This window comes from Oxyura jamaicensis, chromosome 1 (assembly GCF_011077185.1).
Source record: "Oxyura jamaicensis isolate SHBP4307 breed ruddy duck chromosome 1, BPBGC_Ojam_1.0, whole genome shotgun sequence".
Lineage (NCBI taxonomy): Eukaryota > Metazoa > Chordata > Aves > Anseriformes > Anatidae > Oxyura > Oxyura jamaicensis.
The window spans coordinates 75,216,181-75,242,727 of NC_048893.1; the positions used below are offsets into that span (position 1 = coordinate 75,216,181).

The window sequence follows — 26,547 nt, forward strand, 5'->3', positions numbered from 1 at the left end:
CTGTACCGGAAGAGAAGAACAACTAGCAGAAATTAGCATCACAACCATATGTCTGTCTCTAATTAGCCAGGCATTTTCCATCTCCAATGGAAAGCAGGCCAGACTATACCTCTGTACACTTTCAGAGAACTGCTAATGTCATCCTTGCAAGAAATCATTCCTTAAGGTAATCACCCTCATGACAATTCTTTCACAGAACTTTATATATAAAATAAAATTTATTTTGGTCAACATTGAAGTGAAATCTTATAACAGCACCTAACCCATTATTTTATTTTTTTATTTTTAATTCATAGAGATTATCAGAACAGCATTATGGTCTGATAGCTTTTCAAAAAAATGAAAAAACACCCAAAACATATTTCATATACTACTAATTTAAAAAAAATAACAGTTCTCAAACAGTTGAAAAATATTTTTAGCGTGCAGGAATTCAAACTGTAACTTTTTGGTGGTGCTTCTTCCTCTCCTCGCTGTAAGATCTAAAACAAGTTTAGGCTTCACATTTTATTAGCCTGTATCTCTGGGTTCTCCAGCAAAGGTCGCTAATACAGGACTCTCAGTTACCTCCCATCTGCTCTCCACCCCCTTTTTTCTTTAAGCTGAGCTGAGAATCAGCTAATACAATAAGCAAACTCAGAGATGGGTCTGGATTTTAACTTATCATGGTCCTGTTGAACAGCTGAAAAATACAACACAATTTTTGTTTACTTTCATGTGACGCCTACTATTTCAATGCATAGTCTTCTATGGGTGCTTCTCTTTCTGTATAGGTTTCAAAGGTCCTGTAATTTAAACAAAAAACATCAGAGCATACCTGCCAGTATGCTGTCCTGGCTGTTGCATAAACCTGAAGGACAAAATACAGTGATTGTCTTAGATCTTGGCTAATGATTTTGATGGGAGATACTGATTCTCAAGATGCAAACCTAACATTCCCATATTTTAAACAACCTTTTTGACAGAGACCATTTCAATTTTCCTGTCTTCACGTTGTAATGTCTCCTCCAGTACATGCAGGTTGAGAAACAACTGTAGAAGGTTGCACTGGTAGCATTTCTAACTCAGATTCACGTACAAAGACTACTGCATCTCCACTTACATTTATTAAGCACTGGGCCTAGGAAGAAAAAAAAAAGACAACATGCAGTTACCAAACATAAAATACATAATTACTTAATCTGCACTGTATAACTACACATATTATAAGTTGCCAGAGATCAAAGAAGGACAAATTATTAGAAAAAAAAATTATTATTAGTAAGGCAATCTCTGCCATATCTCTTTCATATCCACTCACGCTATTGAATGTGCAGATAGATTCTCCAACTAAAATGGAGTACCTGGGTGATTGTTCATTTCACTATTGTTTTGAATTTATTTCACACACCAAAACAACAGAATTCAGTTGTTTTCTCTTCTGATAAAGCTTTATCCCTTTATGTCCAAAATGGACCAATTCCATGTGAAAATAATGTAAACACTAACACCGCAGCATCAGAAAAGCTAAGTTTAGCACTACTGTGTTCTATGGTTCCTGCCATTTACTTCAACCTAGCAAACCTAGTATTTTATGTATTTAACATCAATACCATTTGGGTATTTATGAAGCATATCTGCAATTTCATGTTAACTTGGGTGTTCAGAATGCTCTTGGTTTCTTTAAAGAAATATTATGATAAGAGATCCCGAAGTGCTATGCAGACATGGCTCTACAGGGGTCTTTATTTATTAAAAATATTTCTGTCATACTAGTACGAGCACTGTAGTTTCATTCAATAATTTACCTGATTTTTGTTTGGATTCTCCATGAAAACACACTGCTTCATTATGTATGAGACAACTGCATTGCCCCCTAAAGCTGCAACATGTGCTCTCACCATTGCAAACACTTCGGCGATAAAAGCATGGAGAAAGCCACTGACACCACCCTCCTATAATGGGGAAAAAAATAAGTATTTTATGTCAGGTATTGCAATAAGATGATGAATGATCTCCTTACGTTTTTATCCACTAATATTTCAGTAAATCTGAAATTGCATTTTGTACAGAACGTGAAACCCATTCACTGTTTAATCTATCACAGATAAAACACAGATCAGTTGAACTTACTGCTTGACTAAAAGAAGCACAACTAGGTTATTCATTTGTGATTGATATTCTTTGTACTAAGTGTAGTACATACACCCCATTCTTTTCAGATATTCCTACACCTTTGCAGGAGCATGCAATATTCAAGTGACATTTGAGTTCATAAGCTTTTCTTTCATCAGGAAGAGTACTGCCATTTTATTTTTTGTGTAGCAGACACAATAATTTACATGGAGGACTAAGAATAATTTACACTTCCAGGAAATGAGTAGTAAGGAGCGGCCACTACCCTTTGTCACCAACTACCAGTCATCAACTACCATAACCAAAGCATAAAGCAATACAAACACAAATGTAGCTAATTATGCTTCTGTAGAATCTGAGATGATACTACTTAAGTTGGATATAATGACCATTCTTTTGACTCTGTCACAACGTTGGGGCAATACAATACAACTTTTATTAAAACTGGTTTGTGACTCAGTGTATATAGCTGAAATAGGTATTAATTAGTTGCTGTCAGTGGTGAAAAAAAAAGCACACTGTCAGCATCACTGACAAACTACACAGGCTTCCCAGCTCCATGGAGGAGTTGAATTAAATACTTGAGCAACTTACTTCCACTGAGATCTGTTATCACAGTCACCAAAGCTTGTGTATCAGCTATTTAATTTGTATCTACAGAAGCTACAGTTAGAATAAAAATGCCATGAACTCTATGTCCTCATCATACCTTACTACAACATTTTGAAAATGTTGTCCTTTTCACATAGATTTCTCAAATTAAAAGGGGCCATTACTTGCAAGATCCAAACAAGGCATTCAAAGTTTCTATATAGAGCTTTTGACAATTTTTTATTAAGACTGATCATTTGTATTAACATCTGCTATGCAATTTTCTAAATGTGTAATTATTGGGAAACAGCATACTCTTCAGTACTGGTAAACCAGATAGGTTCATTCTATTTCTGTGTCTAGAAATTGTGGCAGAAGGATGAAGCGACTTCCCAAAAAGAACATGACGATGATACACAATGTCTTGAGATTTTTCTCAGAGGAGTCTAGATCCAGACTGGACTTCATTGTTTGAATATCATGAACTATACCTTCTAAGCTGCTTGTGTGGTGATATACTCAATAGCATGCTTTTTGGACTTTTATGATACAGACTTATGTTACTGAGAATGAAACATTAAAAGTCAGTGTAAATATTATATACTGTATAGGAAATCTTTATTAACCAAAGACCTCTAAAATCCTAATACACTATGAAAGTTCATCACTGAACTTGCTAAATGAGAAGGTTTTTGTTTTTGTTTTAAGCATTTAAATGAATCTGTTTTGGGTACAAAGGAGTCTAACTCCCACTGCCAGTCAGACCCATTTTTTCACATAGTTCTGTTTAAGAACTTACTAGTTTAATATTATACCCAAATCAGCCATCAACAATGGGCCTAGGGTAAGCAGCCCTTTCTTAACAATGCCAAACACAAAAATGCTCTATTATGACAAGAGTAACATGACACAACTTAATCCCCATTCAACACCTAACCTCAAGTGAGGAAAAACTCAATTCTCTATGCCATACCTCAACTCAAACCTCTGCAGGCATTATATACTTAGCCTTGATTATTATAATAAACAGCAAGTGCAAATCCCTGATATGTAGCTCACCTCACGTAAAGAAGTGGTTTCTCGTATAAAAAACATGTTGATTATCCCCAGATATTTGGTTATTTTTGCTCCAGGTATAAAAGAAAGAGGTGTCATCTTAACAACTGAGACGGTAGAATTAGCACATGATGGAAAAGAACGATGCCGTAAGTATCCCTCAGCCAATGGACTTGCTTTATCAATTGAAGCAGCTAAAAAGATTAAAAAGAAAGAAGAGAAAGTAACTATCAAGAAAGATCAGTCACTGTTTCTTAACACACAACAACTCTTCTTTATGGTTTCCAAATAGCTTGGTGACAACATTCAGCTGCCTGTGATGCTCAGCCATATCATGTGAGAAAGGAAATTATCATGCAATGCATGCAAAAGAAGACAAAAGCTGAAATGGAATTTATTTGGAAGAGTGGCATTCCTGCAAAAGAAAACATTGAGGAGAGTAGCTGCACATACAACAATCAGTTATAAAGTGAAGGTAAAGAAAAAAGTGCCAACATTTTGAAACACATATTCTGCTGGAGGAACAAATTATTATAGGAAGTGTGAAAGTTGTTGTGTTTCCCCAGTGCAGCATTTTCCATTAAAACAGGTATTAATCTCTACTAATTTAAGCAAGATAGTCAGACCTGTGGCCAAAGAACTGCTGAAAAATAACTCACCACTTGCTAATTTAGTGACCATTGCCTTGACTGTCACCTTGGTGATTGCTTCCTGTTTCTCACCAAAAATTTTCCAAGATCATACATACACCTACATCCATGCAGTGTATGTTATATAATTAGTAGGCGTACACATTTATTGATAACTAATTTTTTCTAAGTGAACAGAAATACTGTATTTTGCTCTTTATGATACTGGTTCATAAACCTTGTATTAGCTTATACAGACATTAACAATGTCAGCAGTTTTCACACTCAGGTATTCATTCTATACGTGATCTGAAATACTACTGCTGGGCAAGAAACTTCACTATTCACCACTGGGAAATCAGAGATGTGTCTCAGATTATCATAACGTGGTAGAAACAGCCGCCTACTTGTCTTAATTGATCCGCGCCTTATGGTCTGAGCTTTCTGTTTAATGAGCTCTATCCAGCTGTTGCATCTGTCTGCAAAGGAACTGTAATCAATTGACGTTGCTGAAAACACAGACAGAAAAACAAAAGAAAAAAAAAATATATGGATGATGTCTCTTGCTCATCTCAATGCTCCTTCTGAGGAAGCAATGATCTGTCTGAGAGAGAATGAACATCCCTTTCCAGGTCTGTTTAAAGGAAAAGTTACAGTATAGGTCTGGACTTGTCCAAACCAGTGTACCGATTTCTGGTGAGGTCACAGTTGTGAACCAACTGCCTGACTGGGACTTCATCACTGAAAAAACATGCAAATACAGTCATTAATGCCTTATGCTAGATTTTATTTTTAAATCCCATGTTAGGTATTAAGCTTTTATTTCTTTAAACTTATCTAAGCCTTGTTCAATTTTCATCGCTATTCTTTTCCTCCTGAAGAGCTGCATATCGTGATTTAAACTTCCTAACTACCACAAACTAACCCAGAGACTGAAAAAACATTGGTGATGATAGTAAGAGTCACAAGCTGAAACAGCATCTCAGTTTTAAACACAAATGAGTTTTCCTTAACAGAGCCTCCTTCCCCACCCAACATTATAATTACAACAAGGACTAGAGTTGTTTCTGTTATGACTTTTTGGTATTAGTTGCAGTGGTGTTTGCATTTCTTTAAAAACAGAAGCTTTGCAAACACCATTTCTTCATTATCCTGAAGAAATGGAAGGAACACATGCTAACTTTAAATTAAGACAACATTAAAAGCAAAAAAAAGCTCTCTCAGGAAACTGATTTTCTGGCAGATAAAGTGATCTCAATATATTTGGCAGAGACACACCTATTATTAAAAAATCTGACTTCTGTAATTATAAAACATCAAAATATTATGGTATTATTAAGCCACACCAGAGCATGCATTCTCAGTTAACTAGTAAACACTTCCTGGATTAAGACACATCCAAAAAGAGTATACCAATGTCCTAAGAATGCTTATTCTGTTCTGGCATATGGCTAAATCAAGTAAACTCACCTCTCTGAGCAGCAGGAATACCTGTGTGGGAACTTGCACCCTCCAGGAGTTCTAATAAAATAAAATGAATTTCACTCAGACAATACATGAGCACTGATAACTGCGAGTCATGTACGATGTGACTAACAGCTTTCTTTTTATAAAAAAGTTTTAGAGTAAGATATCAGAAAAACCTTGTATATATACTGTGCTATGTAATATACCTTGGTAACACAAATTAATTATAAATTAGTATAGTTTACTAAATCTGTCTTGTAAAAAGAGAATTTGTTAAACAGTTCTGAAAGCAAATAGATACTACATACAGACATTTAATGTTTAGGTTAATGTAAACAAACAAACAGAAAAGTTTATGTTAGAGTTTATGTTACAGAAGTCAAACTTAAAAGTTTATTTGAAATAAAGGAATCCCCAACTTTTTTCACCTCTCATCCCTTAGCAACAGCAAAGATTTTCAGTAAAAAAGGAAAAACTGAGATCAATTATGATTTTTCTTTGGACACAAGGCAATAAATAAGCTCAACAAGTAACAGCAAGAAACAGCAATCTTAAAATCATAGATGGCGATTCTGATCATTATTTTTTCCTGTAAGAAGTACCTTTTATCCCGTTTACACTTTTCTTAGTACACTTACCAGTTCTTTAATCAATAACGCACAAACAAGTAAATACACCCATCACTTCCAGCACATTTACTCTCATCACCCCTCACAACACAGGAATAAGGGTCTTAGAAATAATGGTCCAGTGAAGACTGTAATTCTCATTGTTCTGGTAAATGAATTTATGGTCTATTGCTACAGTCTGCCACTGCAGAAACTGGTTTCAGTCTCACTTTTAACTGGCCTTTCAACTTTTAGTAACTCTTAAAATGCTATCTGTATGCAAAAATAAATTTAGTCTATATTATGTCAGGAGTTGCTATTTAACCTTACAGTTATTACTTTTGCTTCTTTTATCACGGTAACAGATTAGACTTTCAAAATGGTCATAACTTAGGCAATCTACCATAGCAACATCTCTGATAAGCAGTGAGCAGAAAAAGTCGTACTTACAGTCATGTGTCATAACACAAGAACTGGTGAGAGGCATGTAACTTTTCCTGCTTGCGTGTTGAAGAGATGGCAAGCATGCTGAGTCTCTATGAAGGGGATGATGGACTCTTCCATCCAACTTAACCTAATCATTCCAGCTCCCTTTATAAGAAGGGGCAGACATTTTTAGGGCACAACACATCCGATCCTAAAATTAACCTTTATTTTAGGATTAGCTATGCTGTGTCCCAGTAGTGTCTATTTATCTCCATCAACTGTAATAGTCATCTAGGTAAGATCAGAAGTAAACATAAGCACTTTTGCTCACATGAATCCCATTCATAGTGAAATACTACATCTTTAAGTCCTCAGGAGACTTAGGAAAGCCTGATTTTAATACCAACTGCAATTAAACCACTGGCAACATCTATGCACTGTTGCTGCTAAGTTTAAGAGCAATAGCAAGAGCTAGGATTTTTCCCTATGACTTATACTGAAGAACAAACAATACAGGAATGAGGATACTGCAAATATTACCCTAAAATAAACCATTCACTGTGAAGAACAGATATCAGCCAAGGTAGCAGTGTCTTACAGAGAATGTGTTAGAAGAATAATATATATTGAGGCCTCAACCTTTGACATTAGGACTGTCAGAAGTTTAACAGAAAGCTATTTTATTATACTTGTCTCTAGTCTCACACATTTTCTGATCAATCCAAGCACAGCAAAAGTCATTTAACACTATTCTAACCCTACCAGACATCAATTAAGAACATCTAACAGGATACTGGCAGACATCCAATGCTTTTCAAAACTTACGTTTCTTCTTCTATGTTCACTTGCATACACACACACAGCTCTCTGATTAAAGATAATTTTATGAACACCTTTGAACAAAGTAAAACCTCACGGATATGGACTAAACTACAAACAGTCCATCTTAATAGACTCTAGTTTGCCTCTTTAGTTTCTGGTAATTTTACAGTCATATCAGAAACTGATATACAAAGTACAGGTTAGGAAGGGGGGGAGAAATTCTATATATATCTATTATAGGTAGATTTGGAACATTCTACTGTTGAATACCGTCAAACTCGGCATGTTCGAAGATCATGAACAGTACATGATCATTAAACATAATGATTCAAAGATCATTAAACAGTACATGAGATTTGGTGCTAGAAAAGCAATCACACACAATGGCCTAGTCTGTATTCCAAGGCTATAACATACACCTCATTAAATCTCAAAGCTTTTATGAAAATTGTTAAAAATTGGAGAACTTAACTCCACACTTGCAGTTTAATCGTGTCTAAAATATTATCCAGCTGCATTTAACTTCATACTTGTTACTGACAAGTAACAATTTTCATGGTAATAAGGAATGACATCCAGTCCAGTGAAAGTAATCAATCTTAACTCCACTGCAAACAATGCAACCTCTCTAATTACTATACTGTATGCTAGATACTAGAGTGCATGGTAACATTTTTTAATAAACTATGTCACAGTAGAAGTATTTAGTTACATATAACTTGATACAATATTTAAGTCTTGTTTGAGTATTACAGTGTACATATGTAATCTATTTTTATGTTTTCTGTTCCTTGGCATGCTTTTTGAAAAGTCCTTTTGCATCACGGAATAATACCTGGAACCAGAAAATAAAGCAAAATTTATCATCACTCTTTTTATGTGCCTGCCTGTTGGCCAGAGATTCAACACCTGTATGGAAAATAGCAATTCTTTACTTCTAACAGATTACAGTAGCATCCTAGTAAGTGTTAAACTCCTTTAAACTTCACAGTCATCCTCAGTGCCCTGACAACATACAGGCATGTGAGAACAGAAAAGTAGATTCTGAAAGTCCTTTGTCAGACTCCTACCCTATCACCCCCCAAAAATCCCCACATTCCACTGCTGGGGGTGGGAGAAGAAGAACCGCACAACTCCTAACACCACTAGATGTGAGCAAGACTCCCTAAGAAAAAGCTCATTCTCCACGCTCCTAACTCACTTTCAGCTCAGCTCATGTAATAACATGTAGTATCTAAAGAGTACTTGAGGATCTCCACACAGCACACCATAGCTGATAGCACAGCATAGGAGATAAGCAACTGACTAATATGAAGATCAGATACAGAAGTTCTGCCAAATGCAAAAATGAACATGGAAAAACCGAAGAACTCAAACAGACAATCCTCTTGTAAGCTATCGGTTTTGAGAATCTTATGTTCTGAGAGTAGAAAAAAAAAATCAGATAAAACCATGACTTTTCCATTCCCATTTTTTCTTTAATCTCTCCTTAATTGATTATTTTAAACTGGATTAATGCACAAATTAAAAGCCACTAAGTGAAAACCAACCTAACAAATTTTGTCTATTTCAAGGGTGGTAACTTTTTATTTATTAAAGGTCATTATATAATAAGGTTGTATAAAAATACTTCAAAAAAATAACAATCTTACAGAAAAAATAAGAAAAAAAGGTTATCAGTATATTAAACAAACTGCTAAGTAAGTATAACTGCAGGGAAACCTCAGTGCCTACTTGTGAAGAAATGACAGATTAAATAATTATCTAGTTGAAAGCCTCCAAAGTGAACTGTAGTACAGCATCGATTGTAAAGACCACAAAGAAGAGTTATACACATGAGCAGGCTACCCTCTACTGGTCAGTGCCTATTTACAACTAGCACAGTCCAGGGACAATAAAAAGACATTACTGCTCACTTACATTGCACAGGCAGGAACGACATTTTAAATCAAAATGCTTATGAGATAACTGATGTCTATAAAGCACATCTTGCTTTCAAGAATTTAAAGAAATGCACTGATTGTTTTTAAACAAAACTAAAAGCAAGCTGAATGACAAAATTGCATCACCTTAAAGCAGTAACTTTTGCTGCCACATAAGCAATAAAAATGCTCCACTATTTTCCTCAACCATAACCAGTAGACTTTGAGGAAAACAAAAAAAACAGAGAGACTATTACACATGGGACTTACCAATAGAATTTGCCATAGTACTTAACAGATGGGTTCCCTTTTTGCATATTAAATCCTGAATCTCAAAATCATGACACAATCATAGAGCAATGAACACTGGGCTCTAGTACTTAGAAACCAAGTATTCAGTGCCTCAGTGAAAGAGTAAGTTTTGAAGCGTCTCTACTACAGAAAGATTTTGGTACTCAGAAGTTTATCCTGGTCAGTAATTTCTGGGTAGCTCCTCTTCTTGAGGATGAAAGGTTGATATTATCATAGCATAGACAATTAGAAATTAAGCAAAGAAAACTGTATTTAAAAAAAAATACAACACAATGAGAATATCATTGCTGAAATTAAACTGACCTCTGAAAATACAAACAAACATGGTAGACATCCTCTTTTATAGAACTTGTATAACAGAAAAAGAGGAGCTATAACATTTTAGCAAAAACATTTACAAAATTCACACATATTAAACTTCCTATGCCTAGCAGGATGGTGGTCAGATTATCTATTTGATGGGCAGATTATCCTCCAACAGCATACAAGAAAGAAAATATAGCTGATTTCAATGAAGGCTGTTTAACAGCTAATATAAGTGCTGCATAGTACAAGTTGTTTATTATATAAGTTTAAGCCACTTCACCTCAAAAAAACTGCATGCAATTTTGCTCAGCCAAAACACCAACATTTGCTAGATAAAGTATTTCACACCATGATAAATATGACATAAGTTACTAGAAGCTGACAATAAATTCATGGAGTTGATCTATATGGGCCATCCCTAGAAGCAAAGCAGTGTAAGGCAAACCTAATTATAAAGTAATGTATATTTTTTAAGTGAAACAACACCCAACATTTAGTAGCTTTACATTTCCTATACACTGAATACAAAAAAAGAAGAACTACAGGAAAATTACAAAGGAACATGAACAGAAGAATTAGCCACCTTATCTGACTCAAAAAACTGGCTTTAGGAGTGAGCATATCAATTATGCTTATGTAGTACAAAATATTTAAAGCATGTGAAAATACAGATATTTTAAGGCTACTGCAACAGTGAAAGAGCAGCACTCAAAAATCAGTAAAAAGCAAAGTTCACTGTTCTTCCATTTAACCAACCTTTAGCTGGTGAGAAAGGTTGAGAAGCAAGGGGATCAGAGCTAAGTTCCAATGGAAATTGTAGCTGTTCTTCGTTGTCTGTTGATGCTTCAAAGAAAACATATCAAGTTGATAATTACTCCAAAATGTTTTGTCAGTAGTAATATGCACTACAGATTCAGTTTAGTCCCGTCTGACCAGAACACATTTTTTCAGCACATAAACAGTGTTCTGTTGCTGTTCTGTATGAACCATTAGATGCTTGACAGTAAAGCCAGCTGAAAAATTGAACAGAACCTGTGTTCTATTTATTAGGATTCAGTATTTTCAGAAAAAAATTAAGTCAATTCATGTATCTTACACTTGATTCTACTATACGTTACAGTAAAAAGCACAATTTATTTCATGTAAGAAGAAAACAATTTACTGTTCCTATTGAAGAAGGTACTGTATAACTCATATTTTAGAAACATAATGCTCTGTGTTCTACTGCTAAGTTCCAAACATTTATTTCGTATGACTAAGTTTGTTGATTAGGTGCAAACAAATACCTACTACCTGATAACAGTCATTCTGCTGTAAGTCACATACCTGCACTCTAAAAACCGAGGTTATGATTTTATAGAACTACCCTGTAAAAACTGTGTATGTTTAATTGCAATAAAAGTGTAGATTAATTAGATATCAGGATAAATAAACTTTTAAAAAGTGAGAAAAAACGATTCTCTCTCATGTTTACGTGCATCGCAATATTTACCTCTTTGCTGTGATTTTTCTATAGGGGGTTTACTTGCTTGTAATGCTTGGTTTTTGTCAAATGTAATTGCAACAGCTGTGACTGCAATCTGCAAATCAGAAATATATATTAGTAATTTCATCTCTCATGCAAAGTCCAAAAAGATTTTTGGAAAAAAAAACAAAAAAAAAAAAAACAGGAAAAATCAACACAACAATAAAACACAACCACAGATTTTTCTACAGGAAAACAACAAAGGGGAAAAAAACTAAGTAGATATAATAAAAACATTCACAGGTTTATAATCATTGTATAAACATTTATAAATCACTTTTAAATGATAATCATAAGGTCTGTTAGCACATACATCTGACATGTTATGATTTTATTCACGTTTGTTCATTCATTCTTTGTGAAGTGACAAAAAGAATCAAACTCATTACTATTTTTGCAAGAGAAAAAGATGCTTAATTGATCACAAGAATGATACTATAATTTAAAAAAAAAATAGTTTTAAAATAATCAAGTATATAGCATCCTTGAAACTGAAAGAAAAGTACTTAGAAATTGGTATGCCATATTCTTACAGAGTATGTGATAAAACCTTTTAATGGGTATCTAATCTATCTAATTTTTGTTTCCTGTCTAGCTAAAGAGATGTCACATTTGACATACCACGATTAGGAAACACCATGCAATCCCATGATTCACAGAACTGGTGACTCGATAGGTCACCCATTTTTCTTCACAGAATATTACAGCCTTAAGTTTTACTTCAGAATTCCCTAGACATACTAGTAATCCATTTCTAGACCAGTTTACTCTCAGCAGCACATGTTAATTGAAGGCCAAAACTGGTACAATTATATGCTGAAAATCAAAAGAAGCAGTTTACTTACCTGAACTATTTCATCCTCTGGTAGAGCAACTGTAAAATTTACATGACAAAGGCAGCAAGGAACCATAGATCGCAGTTTAAAATACAAGCTCTGCCAAAGACAAAACATTATTTGTTTTAAGAAAAAAAAAAAAAAGTATGGTTTACTTCAGAAAACTTAAAGATCAAAATTCATAGTAGAAATCATCTAATCAATGTTATTTTTTCTTGAAAAATTAAAAGTCTGAAGTAGGGATAGAATAGCTGTCTTTATATCACTGTTTCCAAAGTAAACTACCAATCAAAGGATTCATTCTGATTCAAAAAGCTTCAGAAATCCTTGATATATTAAGAAGGCTGAATCTATCTTTTGAGCAGCTTACCAACTAATAACAGGCACTGTGTAGCCTAAATGTGGAAAGCAACTATGGAAAAAAATGTTATTTTCAACATAGCCTCACTTCACTTTGCTTCCACATGAACAACTCAAAATGTTTGAAACCAAAGATTCTTACCTTCAGCAGATTCTCACAGAGATCATTGAAGTTCTTATTAAGTGTTTGATTTGTTAGATTAATGTTGCTTAATCTGGATACTCTTACTGCTGTGAACATCTGAATTAGAAACAAACACACTTTTTAAAATGCATGTCTATCATACTAAAAACAGAAATTCATAAAGAATATAAATAACTTATAGTTAAGAAAAAATGAGACAGAAATACGAAGAAAAAGGAAAAAGCTGTAGCCAGTCAAGTAAAATGCTTGTTGCTCAAAATTTTGAGGCAAAATTTCTACAAACCATTGTTTATGAATATATGAAAAAAGTGATTAAGCAAGATATGAAATACTGTATGTCATTTTCACTTGCTTCATATAGCAGTCATGCTACCACCTACAGGATTTTCAACAGCAGAAATAAAATTTATGTAAATCACGTATAATAATGGACTGTCATAACAAATACACTGCCAATCTCATCAACCTGAAAGCATGTTGCTAACACAGCCATTGTTTTCAGATTTGACCTGTACCTCTGCAAAGCACAGTCTTACACTGTACCAATTCACATCTGTTTTACACGGGACTGAACTGTGTCATACAACCCTCATTAAAATGTTTAATATTAACAGAATTTTCTCCTACCTCCAGATTGGGTTTACAAATTTTTACTTATGTTAACCTATTAATGTTATCAAATTCAGAATCTCACGTAACACTTTCAACACCTGTTTAAGAGTCTGTAAAATCTAAACAAACTATTAAGAATGCCTGAAAACTTAAAATTCCATATTTTACTGCAGCTACTTTCTAACACTCACGTTATTTTAATAAATTGTTAGATAATGGCATTTTAAAAAGCACAACAAAATATACTCTCCTACCCTACTTTTCTTACCAAAACATCACTTGTATTTCTAACACAAGAGTATCCTTTAAATTTATCTTTCAAAATCAGTATACTTCAGAAATCACTGAAATTACTACTTCCTATTTCAACCCAATTTGGAAAAAAGTTTTTGTTTTTTTTTCTTTCTTTCAAATAACCTTACTTGAATTTCTGGTGTCCAGTTATTTATACCAGGCATAATTTCTGTGTTGCAACTGTAAAAACCTGTAAAGAAAATATTTGGGAAAATTATGTTGTACACTGAAATATCAAAATACTCTGAAAGAAATATATACAATATAATTTGAAGTTTTCCAAGTAATTCCCCTCAAGTGTTCCTGAATACTGGATAATAATATAAATATAAGAACAACACATAGCTTCTGTTATTTATACTAAAGTGAAAAGCTAATAATAGAGATGGAACTCATCCCTTCTAAAACAAATACTCTGACTACAGAATTCTTATTCTGAATATTTCTTGAAATACCAAAAAGCAAGACCAGAGATGTCATCGTGTTGAGACTAAATAGTATGAAATGTAACACTGAGTTACTCCCCATGGAGACTAGGTAGCTCATGTCCCATGATGCTAAGATGACCTGGTGAGACATGTTCCCTGACTACTTCACATAGCCACTTCTCCCAGGCCCTGTGAAACAAGAAACTCCCAGCTAGCTGGTCCTGAGGAAGGAGAAGCATAGAAAGTATTTTTGCTCTGATGAAGAATATACTTAAGCATTCTCATAGGAAGGACCAACACCAAAATCCACTATTTAGTTTGAATAAACTAAGTACAAATGAGGAAGCTTACTAAAAAGATGCTCGCTGGAGAAGCTAAAAGCTAACCCTTGACAGACAGCATAGAGATGCTTTGAAGATACTGCCTAAAGACTGGAGTACAAACTCCTAGCACTTACTAAGAGAGACTTGAAAAGACTGAAAAAAGGATAATGACTAAACAGCACAGTAAGAGAAGTTATCTAAAGCAAATAAGCAACCTTGAAAATCTGAATATACACCTAATGTGTTCAAAAGAAAAAAAACTGCTGGGCTCTGTGTCAATGCACAAAATTAGCTAGAAAAGAAATTGTGAGCCAGCTTGCAAAGGGTATAAATATGAGTAAGTTTTCTTTCAGAATATCAAAAGCAGAAATCTTGTTGAAGAATCAAGTTAAGAGAAAGAATATCAGAGAAGTTAACGATAGCAGAAACATATGCATATTTTTGTATCAACGTTCACCATGGCAGTGAAGGTTTCCATGATGTTTACTTTTCATCTAAGAACTTGTCTTAAATGAAAGTTTCTGAAGAATTTATTGGACAAATGGGCAAAATAACAAGTAAGGAATCATATAAACAACTGGGAAGGGAAAAGATGAAATAGCTGACTAATTACAACTAAACTCTCACTTAAAATTACCTCGCTAACAGAGGAAACGATCTTTTCATCTTCTGGTAGTGAGATGCCTTGAAGTAACTGGGAGCTACTAATTTGCTTAGTACAGATATTGATATTACTGGTCTGTCAAAGGTATTCTAGAAAACAAAGTTCATGGGCAGGTAGAAAAACAGAACACTGAAGAGAAGCCAAGATTACTTTTGTAAATAAACCGATGTCTTACACATTCAACAGAGTTCTCTGAAGGAATTGACAAACATGTAAACAAAAGGCTGACACAATCTACTTTAAGATCCTCCACCAAGGACTCTTCAATAAACCAATATGCTCAAGGGTAGAATAGAATACCTTGAAGAAAATACAATTGATTAGAAGACTAAACAGAGGGTCAGAAGAAATGGCCATTTGTCTCAGTGGATACATTTTTAACTCAGGATTGTATGCTCCCAACATAACTTATCTACAAAAGAAAAAATGAGGCAACTGCTGACAGCCTTATTTTAGGGTAGTAAAATCAACTGTAGTGGGACCTAACAATAGATAAGTTGATAATCGATGAAAATCAATATTAAAAAAGCAATTGATGCAGGTAGAAAATTTTAACATCACATATACAATGACAGATTATAGCCAATAGAGACTATGAGGAATAAAAAAATTGGTTCTAATAATAGGTAACTATAATAAAGATAGTTCTGGACTCAACAGAACTTAAAAGGTAAGTACTAATAGCAATTATTAGGAATGGAACAGATATATTCTCAGATGCATGGGTAAACTCAAAAAGAAAAAGAGGGATGACAAGTATGACCAAACATACCATGAAACTTCTGTATAATCAACAACTATGTTAACCTCTTATCCAGATCAAAGAGTGCCACTGAGGGGCATATGACAGATGTCTATAAAGCCATAGATGGCATAAAGAAGACTGATAGAACGCAATGATTCATTTTCCCCAATACAGTAAGGAGGAAAAACAAACAAGAAGTAATATGGTGGCTGATTCAAAACAAGCATAAGGAAATGGGTATAAGGGTGTGTGTTCTGATGCAAAATTCTACAAACACTGAAAGCACATGTATTTAAAATGCAAACACACTAATGCACAGACGAGTTTGACAAAAAACTACGAATTACACATAAAATATCCTTCTCTTGGGATGCTGCTGAACCATAAATTCCTGGCAGACTTGTTTGTTTGTTTGTTTTACTTGCTCTTACTTTAATGCAACACACATTCTTGACTAATCCCTGTCAGCAAGCTGAGACTGGGTGATACAGTACACCTCTTCCTGTGTTGGACTTTTAAGTAAAAGTAAAGAAATACATCTATAAACACACTGAAGTTAGAAACTACTGCGTTTCTATTACGTGACCTCATTGTTTTCTATAGAAAATCACTTACATTTGAGTTGACAGTATAGCACAATCACAAAGTAAGGAAAATACATATGTACCAGATAAACAAGACTGCTATAGAAGGCCAAATTGCTCACCTCAAATTAAAACGTTCTTGGAATACAAAACCAATATGTCACATTATATGGCTAAAAAATACTTGAACAACATACTGTGCTCCATGCCTATATGAATTAACTACAAATTTACAACAACAGTACAAATCAGTGACACACAACATGCCACACAAATACTGTGTTTACCTGTTTTCATAGAAGTCTTAGGGACTTGTTCTTCCCAGGTATGTCAGACAAAGTGAACTCTTCAAGACAACTTTCACTTTAACTTAGAATGTTCTATTTTGCCCAGTATGTCATAAAAATGAATTTATACAGGCTACAGTATAAATTAGAAAAATATGTTTTTAACTATACCAGAAGGTGGTGGAGCATCTGTCAGTAAAGAATGTACATCTTCCACCGCATCTGTATCATCAATCTGGGAAAAAAAAAAAAAAAGTAGTAATAGATAAAAATCATGTTGCTCTTCCAGTCGTAAGTCTCAGAAAGACGTAAAAATTATGTTAGAGATCTGTATCTGACAGTTAAAGAGAGATCTTCAAAAAGGATTCCATCAACCAGACTTCTTAATCTAATCCAGCAGTCTATGGTGTGCTTAACACTTGAAAACCTTAATTAAATGGTATTAAAAATAAAATACATACCCTTAACACACAGGAACTGCACTAGATAAGAATAACAAAAAGATAATCTCTAAAACAATTTAAAATACTAAACAAGGTTTTACGCAACTCAGAACTAGAGCCCTGACTATGAGAGCTCTCATAAAGTCTATAATTATACTGATGTGATCATTCCCTACCTATTCCAGTGCCAGAAAAAATATTTCAAAGACTTGAAAAAGCCTTGTTCAGTATAAGCAATAGAAAATAAAACAGGAAAAAGGCACATTTGAGGGGTTATTAGTTTTTCTGTTGAAATAAACTCTGCAACATTCAATTTTTAAAGACTTTTATTTTAGATCAGACTAAGAACATATCTACCCTAACATTCTGTAAATATTTCTATGCTCTTTTTGTGTAGATTAATTCTGCCTTATTGATCTGTAAGAGATCCAAGTTTACTTTTAAGCTTCTGACATTTTTTTACCACGTTTTTTGGAAATTGCTTTTATCTGAACTCCAGTTATTAAGTGATTTTCTGTCATGTACTGCTTCTCCTTGACACACACACAACTTTCTCATTTTAAAAAAGCAAAAGAAGAGTACTTCGATGTTGTTAAATACAGACAACCTTAGCACTCATAATTGCCTTCCCACCATCTCACAGCATCTCCTCATCACATTACTTTTTTTTAACCACTATTTCTTACATATTTCCAGTGACCAATGATTTTACCTGAGGTCAGAGTAGGAAGCCTCATTAAAGCCTCTTGAATATTGTGTCTAATAGTCAATTTCTTAACAAAGAATACAGTAGTAAGTGGTTGCACACATGAAAAGATTTTTTTTCCCCCTATAAATAAATATTGTGCTAACAAAACATAGGGGCACATATTCTAGGACCAACACATTCACATAATGTAAGGCACTAAACATGGTCCCTAAATTCAAGCTTCATTCTCCAAGTATCCGTTTTTTCCCTACTCTGAGCAGCATTTATAACATACTCTCCTATGCACTTATGATTTTCCTTTCTGCATAGGAAACTCCTCTTATCCTTCCAACTACATGTACCATGGTCTATTTATAAGGTGGAGGGAAGAATTCCCTGAAACAGTAAAAAATGAGCCGAACTCTGCTTGGACCATATAATGCGGTCCTTAACTAGCTCATCTTTGCATGTAATGTATTAACCTTCTAAATGAGGCAACCCAACAGAAATACACCTAGCTTTTATTACCACTATCCCTCTACCATTTGAGAAATGTGAAAGCAAAATGGAGGCTGGGCATATGTTTTTTCAGATATTTTTCGTAACTTCTCCAAAGCGTCTCTTCCAGCAAAATGGTCTTTGGGGGCTTTTATGCCTTAACATAATCCTCTGTTTTTGAGAGGCATTCAACCCTTTTGTATTTCATCAAATATCTTCTGATTAACTCATCTATTTCAATGCAGTGCCTCAAAGAACAACTCTCACCATTTTTGTTTTGAGGATACAATTCCATTCCCATTGGTGCACACAGAGAATGATAATTGCAAACATGCTTAATGAAAATGGTTAAACAAATGGAAGAACAATTCTTACCAGCTTAGTTAGAATTCTATATCCTATGTCACTTTCACAAAATCTTTTTTCAGATATTGTCCCTATAGGCACACAGTAACTATGCTTTAAACAACTGGAAAAAGAGCAAGTGTTAAAATTTTGATTTTTCTTTCTACTGATTCTAAATATAAAAAAATGTATACAATTTAAAAATGGTCTTTGGGGATGAGTAAGAGTTTTTTTCTAACTTTTTCTTTTTTAACGTGCATTTCAGGAAAATAAAAATATGAAAGTACTAAAAACATTTATCACCTCCAAGACAAAAGCATCCTTCTTCCCATGTGAAAGATCTAGCTCTGTAACTTCATCAGAGCTCTCTGACTGAGATCTTAACAACCTGGAACGTTGTCTTGGTTCTGGTATGGGAGACCCAATGATTTCTTCAGGTAGCTCCTAAAAAGGGTATCAAATTAACAGTTGCTCTACATAGCTTCAAAATAATTCCACTTCTAAGCAACTTTACAGTTCTAAGAATCAGAACATTCTGAAAATAACTGAGAAATAAATCTAAACAAGATCAAACTGATTTGATTATGTAGATTAGGTTCTGCAGTAGGTTCACAAAAAATAGTGAAAACAATGTATTAAAAAAGCAATTTATGTTCAAACTGATTCAATCTAAGAATTCAAGGATATACATATCATATATGTGTTTGATTCAGAATGCTTGGTTTTTAAGAATACAAAAGTTTTACTTACTGGAGGGTTAATCTCATAAAGCTCCTTGTTTTTTGCTATCATATCATTTATTTTCTTTTGCATGTGAGATATATGCTGCTCATAGTTGCCATCATTTGGAGTCTTCCCAGCGATCTGAATACCACCAGGTGTTGGCAAAGCTGCTAGATACACACCTGTTGCAGACTTTTTAAAAAGTCATTAAGAAAAACGATACTCTTCAGCATCTTCAAATCTCTTAAACAAGCATGTCCTTTTAATATTTTTATAGAAAGCTTTCAATAAATAATGCTTATGCTATAATGCAGTATGATGTGTACATTGCAGCACTCACTCTCTACAACGTTTACTTATGCAGAACAATTATTTTATGAACTCCCTCCTTCTCATAGATCTTTTGCATGATGGAGCTCATAGTTTACCTAAAAGTTCCAAACAAAATACAAATTAAAACCTCTTCGTTCTTCTAAACTGTTGTGAATTTCTATCTTCAAAATGAATTATGTTGATACATGTCTTGGCATTAGTATATATCACATAGTCAAGTAATGGTTTTCCAGTTTCAAAGATTTAAAACCTGTCCAAACCGTTTACAGTATTACTGAAGCTGTGACAGTTCCATTTTGTATTCACAGGAAACAGATCACCAGTTCACACAAAAGAAAATGCAAACCAGTCAGTATTACGGAAGCATCCTCTTACACTGATGCAGGAAGAAGCATAATTCACTGTTCTAACCCCACATGACAGAACAAGGTTAGAAAATATTGTGAGTTAACATTTCCTCACTAACTTTAGGACACTTTTAAACTATCGTGTATTTCTTCAGTGCCATTAAAGAGGCAACAGATCTTTCTCTTGTTGGCAACTAACCAAAGGATGTATTTGAGAGACTTAATTGACCTTCATTGTCATGGAACTGTAATGTAAGGAACAGGGATCTTTGGCAGGACCTTTAAAGAACACAATCTTTTTTTATATATATATAATTTATGCCATAAAACCATTTAAAGCTTCTTTTCCTCTCATCCTGTTTCTAATAATCTTCTCCTCTAGCAGAGAGTCAAGACGTTCCAATCTTCTGAAAGACACTGAAAGACAGCCTGTCCTCATTTGTCAACATTTAGGCATCTTACTTCTTTCCATCACTTTAATTTCTTCTTATAATAACATTTTAATATCTCTAGTTACCCTTAATTCCACAACACTTATGTTTTCAAAAAAAATACTGTAAGAAAGCAAAAGAATTCAAAAATTAAAACTGTACTTACTGCCAACCCCATTAGCATATTTTCTCCCACAGTGATTTGAATTCTTAACCCAAACAGAGCATTCATTCCTCTCAGCTTAAGTTTATTCATCAGTTGAGTGTGCACTTCATATTCCATAAATGGCAAGAGATTACTGATAGATGTTGCATTTGCTTCTGCTTGAGCTTTCTTCTTTAGACGGCATAACCTGACAATATGAAGTGGTGTATGGCATCAGCAGAAAAACAGTTTCAATGGTCTGTTGAAAACCAAAAGGGATAACAGTATATTTTGATCTCCCCCCCTCAATGTATAACTTAATACATATAGTTTCTTTTTAATGTATTTTAAAATCCTGTAAAAAAATTAAAGTAAATCCTTGTCAGTAAGATCAAGGCAGACTAATGCACTGAGGCTTGGTAACTAAGATTTGATCTTCATTTTTAATAGGAAGCTGTTTTAATTATCAATAAAAACGTGTAACAATAAAGGAAACAAAGAACTATATGTAACCTTCAGCAATATTTAAAAAATATTCTCTATCAAAGCAGTATACAAAAATTAAAAATACTGCATTTTTCTAGACTACTGAACAAAGTCACATTTCCTTCCTTAAAATATGCTTAAGGGTTGCTATCAAACAGAAACAACATGCCTCACACAGGTTGTTTTTCAAAATAGTCTGACAGCACTGAATAACTAACAAACATCGATTTCATATTTCTGTTGCTGCAAGTCTCTTAAGTGCACCACGTACAAGTACATGAAATTACATCTACTGGTAGAACTTTAAAAATCTGTATTAATACAGTCATTCAAGGCACATTTGGGAATTAAAAAAAAAAAAAGGAGAAGAAAAATCAAATGCTCTCACAATTCTAGCACTAACAAGATTAAAAATACTTGTATTTCCATGGAAAAAAAAAGACTACAAATACCATCTCTGACTACACTGATAGTCATAGTCCATCCACCCTTGAGTTTATAGTTCCATAAGCTGAAATTCAAACAGCACACCAATATAATGACTGCCTACTTTCAGAGGCAAACTGTCATTCAAAAAGCAAACAGCAACTATATGATTTAATGATATTGTCAGACACTTTCTTCTAAGGACCACCATTACTACATGACCATGAAAAACGTGGTAATTCACCCAATCCTATCAAGTTGTGAAGTTCACCTCAAAAATCCTTGTCACTATAGCTCCGGGTCTTTTTTTTTTTTTTTTAAGGGGGAGGGTTGATCAGAGGTTGTGAATGTTTTGAGAAACTATGCTAAAGAAAATGGGACATCTTCAAGCACTCCAGAGACATAGCAGGAACAACACTGTGACACAAAGTTGATTTCCAAACTGGTGCTGAACACACAGTTTAGTAATATCGAAAATACCAAAGGAGAACTGCGTAATACACCTCTACAGTAGCTCCAATAGCTCTTCTCTAACACAACTCAGAGAATGATAACTGTAGGGTGATTAAAAAGCTCATGTGAGAAGTACAACCTCCGTCACAAAGCAGGGTCACCTTGTGAGATCATAGCAGGCTGCTCTGAGCTTTATATAGCTTGGTCTTGAAAACTCCCGAAGGATGGAGTTTGGGACAGCCTCTCTAGGTAATTTGCTCTACTGCCTGACTGTCCTCATGGGGTAGAAGCTTTTCATTATACCCAGTATGAACCTCTATTACTTCAGCTTACGCCTCTTGCCCTTCCACTGCACACAATCCTTTTTCCATCTCCATTAGAAGATGGGAAAAAGGAGAAGATGGAATCCTTTTTCCATCTTCTCCATCTTCCCCCCCCCATAGGTCTGGACAGGATACTGTTAGATCCCCCTGTATTCTTCCTCTCTCCAGAGAGGACAAGTCCAGCTCAGGTGCTCCTTACTCTTTTGTTGGCCCTCCACTGAACTCACTCTAGTTTACTAATGTGTTTCTTAGTCTCAGAGAAGAGGAAAACTCAAAGGTTATTGTACTGACTGGTCCCTCTCAGTGTGGTATAACTAGCAAACATGAAGAGAGATTGACCATCACACCCTCCACATGTTCAACAAGGCAGGTCCCACTGCAGACCCTATTACACTTGTCACAGTCATCCAGATAGGTTACAAACCATAAACGACAACCCTCTCAGCTCAAGGTAGTAGTTACCTACTCGTGTAGCTAGCCACCCCATACACAGATAACCCTTCCTTCTTCACTGTAAATCTCCTTATTCTCTTTCCAAAATTCAAAGACTAGAGTGTAAGCTGGACATAGCTGACAATTCTACAGAGATGAAGGTCAGTTACAGATGCAAACACAGAATTAATATAACTGACTTTAACAGCTGAGTTTCCAAATGAATAGCTGTAAATGTTCATATTAACAGTGGCAAACAGCAAATTAAAGCATGAAAACTCTAATCCAGGCAGACAAAACACAGCAGTGTCCACACAAAAGTTAACAAGGGTTCCATCAGCAAACATGACACACAATACAATGGGAGAAGGCTCTCCTTCTCCTCCCATACCCTAGTACACTGTCATTAATGCCTACCAATTCAGCATCAAAATTTCATATTTCATAACATACTGGATTTTAGCAACAGGAATTCTTTCAAAGATCTCTAAAACTTTACTAGGAGAACATTTTGATCGATACCTGGCTTGAATAAGACATCCCTTCCCAATAACTGCTGCCTCTATAGGAAGATCAATTGTGGTGAAAAGGACATCAGGAACTTTTTGCTTCCTACAGTTATAACAGTAAGTGAGGTGAGCAGGGAACGGCATGTTCAATTCATCATATGGGATATGGCAAAATCCACAACCTGGTGGTGAAGCTTCTTCAATCCTAAAAATACATTATGGAGAACATACTTAAAACATCTGCATCTTATTGACAAGCATCAACATGTGCACGTGTATAAACACCTACAGCAATACCTACTTAAATCATACACTGCAGCTATACTCTGTTCTGTTATACCAACATGACAAGTATTGCACCTCATCAATACCAACATGACAAGTATTGCACCTCATCAATTAAAAGGATAAAATTAGGCTGCACACTACTAGATAAAACGATGTAATGAAATTTGTGTTCAAACTTATTATAGAAAGATCACATACATACAGTGGCCAAATGACTTATATAAGTCTAAAATGTTACTGAGCTGGCTTTAGGCTCTATGACTTTCTAAATGTAGTCCATGGTACAACTGCTTTACAGAGAATTTGCTGTACCAAATACAACAAAAAGCCTCTTTTACCTGGATTGTATCCACAACCATAATGAGCAGAACATGAACAACACAACAACCATCCTACTGAGAAGCAGCACAATATGCATTAACATTGTAAGAATAACAAATTTATTTCCTAAGATAAGGTGTTAGGTAAACTTGTTATTCACTAAGAACAGTTAGTCCCCCTCCCCAAAAAGGAAATACCTAGAAACAACCACTATAAAAATACTAACAAGGAAAGCATAGGCTAACTGCATCCTGACAAATTTGTTTCACATGAGCAATTCTTCACAGTGATTTTTGAGGAGATGCTTAAAACAAATCTGAGAGACTAGGTGTCGCTTTGCCAAGCGTACTGTCTCAAACACAGGCTTTGTCTGCCTGTTTTTTTTTGTTTGTTTGTTTGTTTGTTTTTTTAATCTTCCTTTAGCATTTGTTATCCTTGCCAAGATTCTTAGTAGTAGTGAAATATATATTGAGATAAAAATGGAATTTCCTTCACAATATAAACACAAGATTTCTTTCTCTTCATCTCTTACTTTCCTGACAGAATGTTGAGTGATATACCAGAATGTTGAGTGATATACTGAATATAAATAGAAGTATTTTTGTTCTGGCTACAGTTTTCAAGAGTTTATCTACATAATAACAGCCTCCTGCAAACAAAGTAAAAAAGTAACATACAGTACAACATTAGCAGGCTTATATGGAAAAAGTGTTCAGGTATAATAAATAGCCTTACTTACAGCTACAGCAACCCCTTGAAATATATGACTTTTCTGACAATCAATAAACTACCAATATACATTAATTTAATAGTTTTTTTCCTGAAAGTATTTATCAATCATTACTCTTCTCATTTTATTTGCAAAGGCAGAAACAAAGGGATATAGCAGAAAACTTCATGTTTTTCCTTCAGTTTAATGATGTTCTTCAAATTTCAGCTAAAACATACATCCTTTGCAAGTCTGTGATCACCTCTGTTTTACAACTATGCTACTTTATTTCCTATACAGCTCTTAAATAACACATGGAGCATATATACAGATTATATACACAACAGCATTTGGCTTATGTACTTTATCATACATCTTTTTTTTTTTTTTTTTTTTTTTTACTGAGATATAAAGTTGAGAAAGATACCTGAGGAGTGCCAGAGAAAAACACTAAGTTATCTGTGGTTAGTATCAAATGTGTTACCTTATTCAGACTGTTAGAAATAAAAATAGAATATATAATTTGCTGCAGAGTTCCATTACTTCTGTTGTTGTTGTTGTTAGTGAAAAGCAGTAAAGTGGTTGGTCCCGCATCCTGCACTGTAACACTGTAACCTACCCTAATAGAGAAGAACTATCTTGGCTTTGAGGAAAAAAATCAACCTCTCCCTTCTCTGACCCTATGGAAAAGAAGCCAGGCTGCCATGACAACCTTTGTTCCAAACAGCCTTCCATGGTGCCATCCTGAAGAAACCTAGGGTTCAGTACAGCTGCTGTGCCAGACGCAGACAAAATACAGACCTCTTCACTATAAGAGAAAAGAATTACAACAAAGTGAATTCCTACTTGTTAGTGCTACTTCAAAATAAAACTATTAGATTAAAAGGCTTGTACTTAAGTCTCAATGAATTAAATATGGCTATTAATTTTATATATTTCTGCAATTTTATCCATTAAACCTTACACACAATCCTCTTGTGTTATTTGAACCATTTTATCACTAAGACACAAAAGGACCGAACAGAAAGACTAAAGAGCTTTGCACAAGATTATGAAGAATATGCTATAGTATCACAAAGGTTAACTAGGTTTAAGAATGGTTTTCAATACTACAGTTAATAAAGCATAGACATCCAGTCAACCAACCAAATTCAAGCAACATTAGTAAAAAAAAAAATAAATAAATAAAAAAAAAAGGCTTTAAAAATTTAAGCAAGCTGGAAGTTGAGAGCCTCGTCATCTTACAGACATTCACTCTCAAAATGCAGCTACAATACAACATTGACAAGGATGTGTCTTGGAGTATAAACAATAGCAGAACAGTAAAATTTAACTACAAACTACAATAATGGCACATGTAGCACATAATGTAACTGACCGTATTCCTGACTTAGCAGATTTAAAGCTTGCAGAAGTGCAAAGCATGATCACAAAACTTTTAGGATTTTTGAAATTGTTAAATAAGAAACAAATCTATAACACTAAGTACATAAAATACTATGTTGGAAAAACATGGAGAAAAGCTTTCCTACATTTTGTCAAATGATATATTTTCCTTCTTAGTTGTAATTTATTTTCAAAATATTTTTT

The 26,547-nt window shown here is 34.4% G+C and overlaps 1 protein-coding gene across 23 annotated transcripts in view; it reads right to left on the reverse strand.

Moving 5' to 3' along the window:
• Positions 1-397: 397 nt before the first annotated feature.
• C2CD5 (C2 calcium dependent domain containing 5) overlaps positions 398-26,547 on the reverse strand; it is a 65,886-nt gene continuing 39,736 nt past the window's right edge. For 10 of the 23 annotated variants that reach the window (XM_035311433.1, XM_035311413.1, XM_035311397.1 and 7 more), the window contains 16 exons: positions 25,577-25,765; positions 23,653-23,844; positions 21,032-21,218; positions 19,782-19,946; positions 19,335-19,475; positions 17,229-17,292; positions 14,155-14,216; positions 13,118-13,216; positions 12,625-12,714; positions 11,747-11,834; positions 11,011-11,097; positions 5,862-5,912; positions 4,799-4,900; positions 3,766-3,956; positions 1,788-1,934; positions 398-1,120 (listed from right to left, as the gene is read on the reverse strand). In XM_035311433.1, the coding sequence (XP_035167324.1) occupies positions 989-1,120; positions 1,788-1,934; positions 3,766-3,956; positions 4,799-4,900; positions 5,862-5,912; positions 11,011-11,097; positions 11,747-11,834; positions 12,625-12,714; positions 13,118-13,216; positions 14,155-14,216; positions 17,229-17,292; positions 19,335-19,475; positions 19,782-19,946; positions 21,032-21,218; positions 23,653-23,844; positions 25,577-25,765 (1,987 nt within the window). In that variant the 3' untranslated portion in view covers positions 398-988. The remainder of the gene's footprint in view (positions 1,121-1,787; positions 1,935-3,765; positions 3,957-4,798; positions 4,901-5,861; positions 5,913-11,010; positions 11,098-11,746; positions 11,835-12,624; positions 12,715-13,117; positions 13,217-14,154; positions 14,217-17,228; positions 17,293-19,334; positions 19,476-19,781; positions 19,947-21,031; positions 21,219-23,652; positions 23,845-25,576; positions 25,766-26,547) is intronic. The other 13 variants (XM_035311451.1, XM_035311360.1, XM_035311456.1 and 10 more) reach the window with 9 other exon arrangements.